Genomic DNA, 11372 nt, shown 5'->3' with positions numbered 1-11372 from the left:
CACCCGATAGGCGTCTGTGGATTCATCAAATAATACTTTGCAAAAAACAAACGGGCTAGCCGCAAACGTCCGTGCCGTATAGCGTGAATAACCCTATATACAGGGTGTTCCGTAAATATGTTAAATTATTTTAACAGCGTGTTCTCCTAGTCATTTTAGAGGGGGTCTTCCTGGCATTTTTTTAAATTTGAGGTCTCATTTTTGAAAAAACTCCAAAATGGCGAAAAATATGAACTGAACTGAACTTTTATCCACATATTTTTTGTAATTACTACTCAACTTTTTTATATCTTATTATTTTTTTCTACGAGTATTAGTTTGTCCGGAAAAAAATTAAATCGTTTCGGCTTGTCAAAACTTTCCAAACCGTTGGATTGGGAGAGGTCAAGAAGCTCCTATAAACTCGCCTCCTAGATCTCCCGATCTAAACGCGCTTGATTTTTACTTCTGGGGCCATTTAAAAAATTAATTTAATATTTCTTACGAAATAAGAACTTCAGTGCAAACTTTTCGGTCTGTAAATTTAAATTTCATTAAAAGACTGCAATTATGCCAAGAGTGTCAAGGTGACCAATTTTAACAGTTGCTAAGTTTACATTAGAATGATTATTTAAATTTAATTTTGTTTTTCTATATCGCTGCACATGTTGTCACCATGTTGTTATTTAAGTAAAATTTATACTAACTTAGTAATTGTAATCTGAACCAAAATACACAATTTAGAAAAATAATTTAGGTTGTTAGTAATCAACTAATAATGCGTACCACAATTATTATATGAAAACGTTATTACTATTTTAAAAAATTAACTAATTACTTACACATTTTGAGAACGGCAAATAAAACTATTTTATTTTGTTGTGGGCAAACTAGTGGTCTTAGGAAAAAACAGTAAGAGATAAAAAAGTTGGTAAATAACTTGTAGTAATTAGGAAAATTATGTGTAGAAAAGTTTAAGTGCACATAAAAAAGTTCTGAATAAAACAAAAGTAGGCGTTCCACATTTCTACTCTGTATAAAAGCGCACTGAACCACAAAACATTATCATAAAATGGCACTCAATTAGCTTATAATGTATACCTAAATTGAAGTTTCTGTGTTTAACCGCTTTAAAGGAAAACAACAAAAACTAATATTTTTCGCCATTTTGGCAATCAAATATTTCAACAACGAATCCTCAAATTAAAATAATTCTCAGGAAGACCCCCCTCTTAAATGGCCAGAAGAACACGTTGTTAAAATATTTTAACATATTTACGGAACACCCTGTATATATCCATTGTTTATTTATGTAATAAATAAACACTTACACACTACCTAACTATCTACTTTCTTTGGTAACTGTTCTACGTAATAGAAAGTGAACTGTTACAACATCCAAAATATAAATTAGACTCAATACTGTAAAGAAATACCTAAACAGTGACAAATAATATACAAAAATAAATATAAAATAAAAAAATGGGTAAATTGCGTTTTCAATTTCTTTTCTTGAACAATTTTTTGGACCGTATTAAGAACACTTTTTTATTAAGTCCACACTGAGCTCAATTTTTAACTGAGAAACCCCCTACAAATTGGCCGTAGTTTTGCCTCATTTTGAAAAGCTTCGGCAGCTCTTTTTAGGAAATCTTCGTCATACTGATGAAATTTACCTTTCGCTTTTGGTGTCATGTCTGAAATTAATGCGAAATATGGAAAAATCTGTAAAAGTTCCTTCAGAAAATGTTGATAATGTTAGTGTCCGACTTTTAAAGCATTTGAAATATCATATTGGTAAGTGGTCGGCCAATTTTTATAGGTTTTCATCCCTGTAGTATTAGGTTTTTGATGTCGGTGTTACGCGTTAAAACTTTTAGTATGAAGTAAAAAGAAAATATCAATAAGGTTTGCGAATAAATAGATAGTGAGAAGAACTAGAAGGGCCATCTGTTTTCAATAGTCCGGCTACGTTCCGACTACTGATTACAAAATAATATTTGAATTTTCCGACCATCTGAATTTCACTTTAAAATATTGAAAAATTCACGTGTTTGGTTTGGAATGTTTCATGTAAATTTATTTACATACATATTATCTATTATTAATATAACTTACCTTTTAACTGTCTCACAACTTTCTTTAAAACAGATAAACTGGAGAGCACCAACACATAGTCAATTTTGCGCCTTTTTAACGGTTCATTATTGACCACTCCACAAATTAAAATGACAAAGAATCATAAGGAAAACTTGAAGGAACTGATTTCATAATTATTTAAGGCGATACTGTTAAATGCCATTAAAAAACTGATTTTTCTACTCTTTTTATATCAATGTTGGTAAGCTGCATGCACCCATATGCTGCAAAATAGGTACCTTAAAGTCACATGGAGAGTACTTTTGGGCTTTTATAAAAATTGTCATATTTATTTTTATAAACTGTGTTTTTTCCACTCCCCACAAACAAAATCCAAACTGAAAGATCTGGTCATCGAGGTAGCCATAAATAAAAACCGTTTCATTCAATCCAAGCGCCGGAAAATTATTCGTCCAGATGATTCCGCTTGGGCAAAATTATGCGGCGAGACTTCATGATGTTGAAACCATTGCACATTACGTGTTTCTAAATCTAAGTCGTTCAACATAATATCCAGATCATTCCGAAATAATTGAAGTTACCGACTTCCATTTAAGGTGCCTTCAAAAATAAATGGACCTAGAATTTTTGAATCCACCATTCCGCATCAAATCTTAAATCCAAATTTAATTTGTAGTCTCCTTTGCTCTACTTGATGGGGATTTGTTTGATTCCAAATATGTTCATTGTGTCTATTAAGCATACCACAATTTGTGAATCGAGTTCCATCGGTTCATAATTTTTTATAAGGGAATTGGATATCTTGCTGGCATTTGTTTCGGAACCATGAACAAAAATTTACAGGCAGCGCATCATCCCCTGGATGTAAAGTTTGGGATACTTATAATTTATACTGATGGAATTTGTGTTTTTTGAACTCTCATCACGGTGTTTTGGAAAGTCCCGGATGCCGCTGCAATCCCTCTGATGAAAATCTGTGGAGTCTGGCTTACAATGGCCAAGACATTAACCTCCACATCTTCATTTATTACTTTTTTTTTCATTTCTTCGCTGTGTAAAACTAGTACCCAAATTGTCGTATACTCGTTTGCATGTTGTCAAGGACGGCTGACGACGGTGAAAATCCCCTCTCAAAATAGTAATCAGAGGCTCGTCCAGCATTTTTATCACATCTAATGTAGGTTTCAAACATGCCGCGCTTTTCTTCATTGGAATAATCCATTTTTACAATAAATTACTTAAATTTCGCAACTAACTTGAATTTAAACCTGAATGTCAAATAATTCAAAGATGTAGTTATTATTTGTTACTATGTAAACACTGCTGTCTGTCTTAAACTATTTTCCATTGCTAACTTCGATGAACTAAAGTGAGAAAGTAAAAATCATTCGTAGCCACTTCATTTTCTAAAAATATAATCTAACGGTGTGATAAATCACTGAAATCGTAATAAAATGCTCTATTCAATAAAGGCATAATGAAATATGGTTACCGTTTGAAAAAAAGCGCGATATGTCAAAAATGAAAATTAATTTGTAGAAATGTCCCATGCCATTTTCTTTAGAATGCAATTTTCTACAACTTTTCTTTTTATTTTTTTCCTGTCAGATTAATATTGATGGAACTAGGAGTCATTCTGCCATAAATCAGTTTTTGTCAGATATCTCCTGACTCCTCCTCTTAAATTTTAGAAAAATAAAATTTATTTCGAGTGAAGCATTCAAAACTACAATTCTTTGTTCATTTAACCTTCGTTGTATCTGCTGTAGTTTCCAACACCCTCATATTAGTCATTGAAAAAGCTCACCCTGTATATATGACATTGATTACCGAGCCCGCTAATGCCCATGTACTGCGATCCATTGTTTCTTCCATAGATAAATGTAAACCAATGCATATATTTAACCTAAGGTAGAAACTCATCGAACTCAACGAAACACAAACTCCTTCCTGTTCAGCTTGACCGTCGTCGAAAAATCGTTTTTTTCTGTCGTCCAAAAACATGAAAGTCACAAGCGGACAAGCATTGAATGTAGGAAGGAAACGCCAAAGTTTTCCGAAAGACCCGAAGGCCATGCGCTATCGTGAAGAAGAATAACATTTTTGACTGATTGGATCTTTACTTTCCTCCGATGTGACAATTTTGCCGCACTCAAGAACTTGCAATAAATAACACTGCACATTATTTGTGCATCCGTCGTGGAGACAATCGACGGAACAAGAGCCTTGTCGATAAAAACAGTTGCCCTAATATATATGACAGGCAACTGAGTCTTAGCTTTCACTGACCCCGTTCATCCCCTCTTATTTCCACGCCCCCCTCCCCGTACACTCAAGTTTTATCACATGTTACAATTAGACTCAAAAACACTTTTGCTGAAATCAATCCAAGAGGCACTGGGATGTCTTATTCAGTATTAAAAATAAGGGTAAGATAAAGTTGTCTATTCCAAATGTGTTTAGTTTTCGAAATATTGTCAATTTAATGTTTTCGTATGGCTATTTTGTCGCATATTATTTTCAATATAAATTGTGTAGCACATATTCCCTTATGGGAAAAATTAATAATTCGAGTGGCTGCAACTGACATTTTTTACATAAATTATCAAATATGTATATCAAAAACGGTTCTATGGAGGTGTAGGATAATAGACATGAAATACATTTACAATTTGGAGCAGAATTCAAAAATGTAATAATATATAGGGTGTTCCATTTAATTATTTCCAGTTAATACTTCCGGTATGAACGGAAGTGTGGCCATCTTGAAAATATTTTCATCCGGCTACCCCTAATGAGTTCGGCACAGCGTCCAATTTTCCAATTTCTCCTACTTATAGTTTGTCAGATACCGATCGCGGCGGTTCCCGGTGGATCGCCCTCTATAGTAGTTGAACTTGCTTATAATTACGTTACTCGAATTTTACAATCTTGTGGGTCGGCCACTATGGCTCTGAGTTCCTCAATTATGAATTAGTTCTGCTAGCAAGTGGCTAACATCAGATTCTTCAACTAAAATTAGTTCTTCCGCCATCTTTCCAAAAACATAAACAAAACACGGCCTCGATTTGGCAAATGTCACTCAGTCACTCACGTGATATCAAACTCTTTCTCTCATTAGTTAAATCGCCAACTGCACGAACGTCGTAGCGAAATAAAATTTGGTTAATTACCAACAGCATGGAAACGTACTGGAAACGACGAGCTTCAAGCAACGTCGGGTTTCTAAATTGAAACGTGCACGCGCGTATGTTTATTTCTCGAACGGCGGCAACTGCAAGCTACGAACGACGGAACGGCACCAACTGCTGAGTTTATAAATACAGCTTAACTTCGCCCAGATCTACAACTCCTCTGAACTTAAAAAACAAATAGATCACCATTTGATATACCCTCGTAGCTTTAAGTGTCTGTTATATTAAGCTCCTGCCCAGTACACAATTAAAAAGTTACAATCCATTAAATAACCTAGTTTGCGTATTACTGACTTATATTTTTGATTTGCAGAATTGGTTCTAAAAGTGCGAATCCACGATTCGCCTGACCCCGACTTTATAGAAATCGAAATCCCGAAGTGGAAATTAACGTACAACGCTCTTTTGAAAATTTGCTGTGAGGAGCTTGGCTTATCCGAGTCACAAGTAGATCGGATTCGGAAATTGCCCAACACACGACTTCGAAAAGACAACGACGTTAAACGATTAACTGATTTCCAGACTCTTGAGATAGTCTTGAAAAGCAGGAGTATTGATACGTCTAGTAATTGCTACGAAAGCATTAGTGCTCGCAAAGATCAAACTATATTATATTAAGGTCCGTCTTCCAATGGTGATTCGAACCTTAAGGGTGAATGGCTGAATAAGTTCAAACTGGTACATCACCTCGCGCCCCCAGAATCGAGACTTGTTTTTGACTTTTGTGAAGCAAATCATCTGTTTAAAGTAGTTAAGCCGAATAAATACTAGACAATTTCTAACCATACTTCTGAAAATGCCTCTATTTGGAAAAGACAAAAAATCCAAAAGCAAAAATGGTAGTAAAGACTGTGCTGACAAGAGTCTAGTTGACGAAAAGTACCATCTCAAAGAACAGCTAGGGACGGGAGCATTTTCTGAAGTCAGGCTTGCGGAGAGCAAAGAAAAGCCCGGCCAATTATTCGCAGTCAAAATAATTGACAAAAAAGCTCTAAAGGGCAAAGAGGACTCATTGGAAAATGAAATTATGATTTTAAGAAAGCTGACGCATCCAAATATCGTTCAACTCCTGGAAACTTTCGAAGATAAGAATAAGGTTTATCTTATAATGGAGCTGGTTACCGGAGGCGAACTATTTGACCGGATTGTTGAGAAGGGTGAGTGAATTATATTAGTGCTTAACAATTTAACTTCCACATGAAAAAATGTGACAGGACCGAGGCGTCAAAAAGGCGTCAAAACACATCTAATCAGTTCTTTTACATCAACGACACAATTCAGTATCAACAAAACAGTGTCTTCGGTTTTTTAAATTTGGCCACAGCAGAATTTATATTGAATGCCTAACTAACCTAAAGTTTTATGAGCACCATATTGTCGATCTTACTCAAGGAAGATTGACTGGAAATGATCTATGCGTATCTTCGAAACGCAGATCCAAGCAACTGATTTCTTGCGCCTCCGTACCAGTCACGCAAATTTATCAACCACGAGTAGCGTCTTCTTCTCTGTATTTAGAAATTACTGAAAGGCCGGATTTTTTTCTCAATGTTGGTAGACTAATACAGATTAATGGAAAATTATTGACGATGCGACTACGTATCCGCCCACAGGTGGGTATAACCTCAAAGATCCCAGAAATCGAGTATTATCCACATATCAATGGGTATATGGGAGAATTATTGGAGAGTGAACCCTGTAGTGCAGATCATGATTTCTAGCATGTAATTTGATTTTCTCAACCAAATAATTGTATTCTAACTAAAGCTCGGATTTAAAGGCAAGAAAATTTTAAGAAAACGGCGCATATATAGGCAAGGATTTTTTTAAAAAAGGCAGACATATTGTGATATAGGCGGCTGCCTTATCGTGCATATACTCGTACATGCCTACACGCAAATGTAAATGTAAAAAGAAATATATTTACTGCGTTTATTAAACAATTTATTAAAGAATTTATATTATTTTTCATTCAACTTCAACTAAGTGATTTTCTGTGTTATCGGTCTTAAAGCAGAGCCTTCTGTCACTTAAAATAAGTTTATACATCGAAAAAGATCGTTCGACGTCAACAGATGTAATTGGAGCAAATTTGAGGCTGGATAATATATCAGGATCAATTTGCGAATCATCAAAAAAGTCTCCATTTCAAAACCTTAGAAATATTAGTTAATAGTGAAAAACCTTCATTTTTATCAAAAACATTTTTCATTTTTCTGGAAATAATCTGATCAATGCTTCCGGGTCCTGAATTAATTGTTACCTTTAAGTTATTTGTTAGTTCAATTGATTCAAACAAAGATATGTTTTGTCTTTCCAGCAAAGTAATAGTTTTTACAATTACTTTAAAATTTTGATTTATATGAGCTAGCTGTTGTTTTAGTATCCAAAACTATATTTTCAAAATCCTTTTGGCTTCTCTAACTGCTTCGGAAGTACTACTTTCAAGTTCTGACATCACTAGCTCTATCCCACTGAAGTGCTCATAATAAAAAAATGTTGCTTCAAGCCAAGTTCCCCATCTTGTAATTACTGGTTTAGGCGGCAAAGGGACCCGGGGTAGTGTTTCTTTATAAAACTGTACTCTTACCGGAGCCTTCAAGAAAACTTTATTCATAAAATTTATTAAATCCAATGGTTTAATAAATTTTATGAAAAAGTTTGTGGTCAAAAAGTGGTCAATACCAGGGGAAACTGATTTCGTATTTCCTCGGCAATTCTATTCACGCCGTGAGCAACAGAAGTGCAATGAATTAAGCTAGGATAAAAACTTTTAAATTTGCTGCAGCTTTTAACATATATGCGGCAGCATCTGAAAGCATTAATATTATTTTATTGGTTGGGATGGCATTGGGTAAGAAAAGGTTTGTTAAACTGTCTTGTATAAATCTACTAATAGTTAAATTGTTAGTTTTTTCTAATTCTTTAACAGCAATTAAATAAGGTCTGTTTGAAAAATGTTCACTCAGAATTCCAACCATCAAATTAGCTATATATCTGCCGCATATATGTTTCATCTGTCGTTTCGTCAACAATAATTTACTTTATTTAAAGGAATGTTAGTTTCGACTATCATCTGACATAATTCAAGTTTAAAATTGTCTTCCTGCGTTTTTTTTTAACAGCCTGAACTTTCTATCAGAGGAGTTTGAAACAATCTAGTCGACTTATTCTTTTCAGTATTCCTTTTATGAATGAAACTTACCGGTTTGCAAAACACTCCATCTCCTTCTGGGGAAAGGCCCGAGTGTAGGCGAATCCATCCACTTATCTTAGAGCACATATTTTTAGGCATTATAATTTTTTTTTTCGAAAATATTTTGAAACTAGAATTGACACCACTTGCTTTTATGTAAAAAATAGAACAAAGTAAAACGAACCCAGTAACTGACCAACTGACAAAATTTTGAGAGAAGCTTTATATTCGGTGTCCACCGGGAAAATCCAACTAATGGCGTTATGCAGGCAGTGCGCACGCACCGCACGTATTTGAAGAGTAATAAAGTAATTTCGAATGAGCGGAGCACAATCCATTATTTTTTTTATAAAAGTTCAAACTTGAAAAGTAACAAAAATTAATTTATTTTGCAGACTAGGCGCAGTAAGAGTAAAGGAATCATAGTTGTCAGATGTGCAATAAAGTATAATATTAGTTCTTTAAAATGAGTCCTTGCAGAAAGTGTTAGGTTTCCATTATTTACCACGAAATGTGTGGTTTGTAGTAGAGGTGTGAGAAATGGTTTTTTTCTGTAACAGGTTACAACGTTTACGTTCAGTTTGGTAATATGTTTCAAAATGCGGTTCCAAAAGAAACATGTTACCTTTTAAATGTTTCATTAAAAATGCGCAATGATGATGATAGTAAAAATACTGATAATAAATAATTATTTAGTTTATTTAAAAAAGTATTCTTAACATTGGTAAACTTAAAAATAAAATATTCTAAAACCAAAAACAAAACATGGGTCCGAAGTAACTACTTAAGGAACAAAATAACTGACAATAAACTGGAGTGATTAAATAAAATATACGATTTATATGCGAAAATGTTTAAAAATCTAATTTTCATTTAAAAATGAATTACCATTGATAGGTTAACCCGATTTCCCGAATGACACTCTGGCAACTCGGCGAACTAATGCGTTGAAAATCAATCAGATTCACTTCTTTAGAGTATTTTACTTTGCAATCAATTAGCCAAAATCAAACCCCAGATACGATTTTGAAAGCATTGAGCTATACAACACTGCAATCCATATTCTCATGTAATACTCCATTTTTGAACTATTGCGTTTTAAAAATCAAAGAAAATCTGCCTACTATGGATTTTAAAATCTGCTGTTCACTTTACCAAAGTGACTACCAGGTGACGACGGTGCGTATGAAAATCGAGTTTTCGACCGATCAATATCCTACCTTTTCAGAGTCGTTTCTAATTACTACAAACAGTGTTGCCCGTTGCCGCATAGTAATCTTGAATTATACAGGGTGATTCAAAATTGGTTTCATACCTCTGGACTCTACCCAACATCTGGAGGTGTTGTCTGGCGGTGTTTAGGAGTACAGAAAAATGTAATGGGCAAGGTAATCTGCCTAATTAACATCACGTAAATACCCGTTGCTTCGTGATTATTATAAACTCCGGTAACCATGTACCTAATTATACAGAAAGTGACAATATAATAGACAAATGTAAACGGTAAATTGAACAGGATTCGTTGATCGATGGAACGTACTTTCTAAATGTCAATTATTGTCATCATAATTTCTAATTGATATGTTTACAGTTTACAAATAAACATTCATTTTTAATTCATTCATTCGTCTTTAATTCCAAACAAGTTCCTGCGTAATCACCTTATTATCCACTCTTCTCGTATTCGGTTAATTAAATCTTGATCAATTTGTACCGTGTGTACCGGTGTTCAGTAAGCCGTTGTTTTAATGTGTCCTGTGCGTATCTAACATACGTGGTAGGAATGTTTCTTGGTATTTATGGGGTGCCTGGGAAAGTGTCAGTTGCGCAATGCTCTGAGGATTGAAGGCTATGCTGCAATCATCTCCAATTCTTGTTCCTCTGTGTCTGGAACCCGAACATCTAATGTCGCCTATATATTCCTGGAGCCAATCAATGTCTGAAACCCTTTGTTGGCGTGAATTCTTACAGCTACTGCTATCTTACTGTGACATTTCCCCAGAACTTATCGCAAATCCGAAAATTCGTGAAATGACAAAAAACATCATTGCCGCTCTGACTTTTCATCAAATAATTGAAGAAGAGAAGTTTTTTAATATAAAAAATCTTTGTTATTTGAAGCAAAGATTGTAATTTTTTTCGAACGGTTAATATTACAGTAGGCTACCAATCAAAGGTGGGACCATTTCAAACTAATACCTAACAAATAATAACAAACTAACCTAATTTAGGCAGATACAAAAATATTCCATGAATCCGTAAAAATGTTTGCTTGCAAATGACGATCGCTATGATTATTTGAAAGAAAACGACTGAACGAATACGGTATGGAAAGCAATGAGGAGTCAAATCCCAATAGCGCGCAGAATAAAAAAATATATAATATACAGGGTGATTCAAAATTGGCGTCATTCCTTTTAAGGCGCTACAGGGGATCACTTAGAGAGTACAAGAAAAACATAGAAATTTTTTTTTCGAAAATTTCGAAAATATGTCAGCAGTTGAAGATGGAATTTCAACTTTGTTATTAGGTATTAGTTTGAAATGGTCCCATCTTTGATTGATCGCCTATTGGAATATTAACCGTTCGAAAAAAATGACAATCTTTGCTTCAAATAACAAAGATTTTTTATATTAAAAAAGTTCTCTTCTTCAATTTTTTAATGAAAAGTCAGAGCTCCTTTCACGAATTTTCGGCTTGGCTCCAAGAATATATAGGCGACATTAGATGTTCGGATCTCAGACACAGAGGAAGAAGAATTGGAGATGATTGCAGCATAGCCTTCGAGCATCAGAGCATTGCGCAACTGACAGTTTCCTAGGCACCCCATAAATACCAAGAAAAGGCTACATTCCTACCACGTATGTTATGCCGGCGCCACACGATGCTACGAACACCTTCC

General features: G+C 34.5%; 2 protein-coding genes across 3 annotated transcripts in view; both read left to right on the top strand.

Annotated features, from left to right (window-relative positions):
• Positions 1–6060, top strand: part of LOC109546596 (ankyrin repeat domain-containing protein 40) — a 9126-nt gene extending 3066 nt beyond the window's left edge. The window contains exon 3 of the mRNA XM_019917600.2: positions 5587–6060. Coding sequence (XP_019773159.1) covers positions 5587–5891 — 305 coding nt within the window. The 3' untranslated portion in view covers positions 5892–6060. The remainder of the gene's footprint in view (positions 1–5586) is intronic.
• Positions 6061–6069: 9 nt separating this feature from the next.
• The window catches only part of LOC109546595 (calcium/calmodulin-dependent protein kinase type 1), a 25857-nt gene continuing 20554 nt past the window's right edge, over positions 6070–11372 (top strand). For both annotated transcript variants that reach the window (XM_048663823.1, XM_048663824.1), the window contains exon 1: positions 6070–6430. In XM_048663823.1, coding sequence (XP_048519780.1) covers positions 6070–6430 — 361 coding nt within the window. The remainder of the gene's footprint in view (positions 6431–11372) is intronic.

Source organism: Dendroctonus ponderosae, unplaced genomic scaffold (genome assembly GCF_020466585.1).
Source record: "Dendroctonus ponderosae isolate FM_Combo_2020 unplaced genomic scaffold, Dpon_F_20191213v2 Dpon_F_20191213_2, whole genome shotgun sequence".
In the NCBI taxonomy this organism is placed as follows: domain Eukaryota; kingdom Metazoa; phylum Arthropoda; class Insecta; order Coleoptera; family Curculionidae; genus Dendroctonus; species Dendroctonus ponderosae.
Note: the sequence above shows the minus strand (reverse complement) of the source record. Positions and strands in the feature narration are given on the sequence as shown.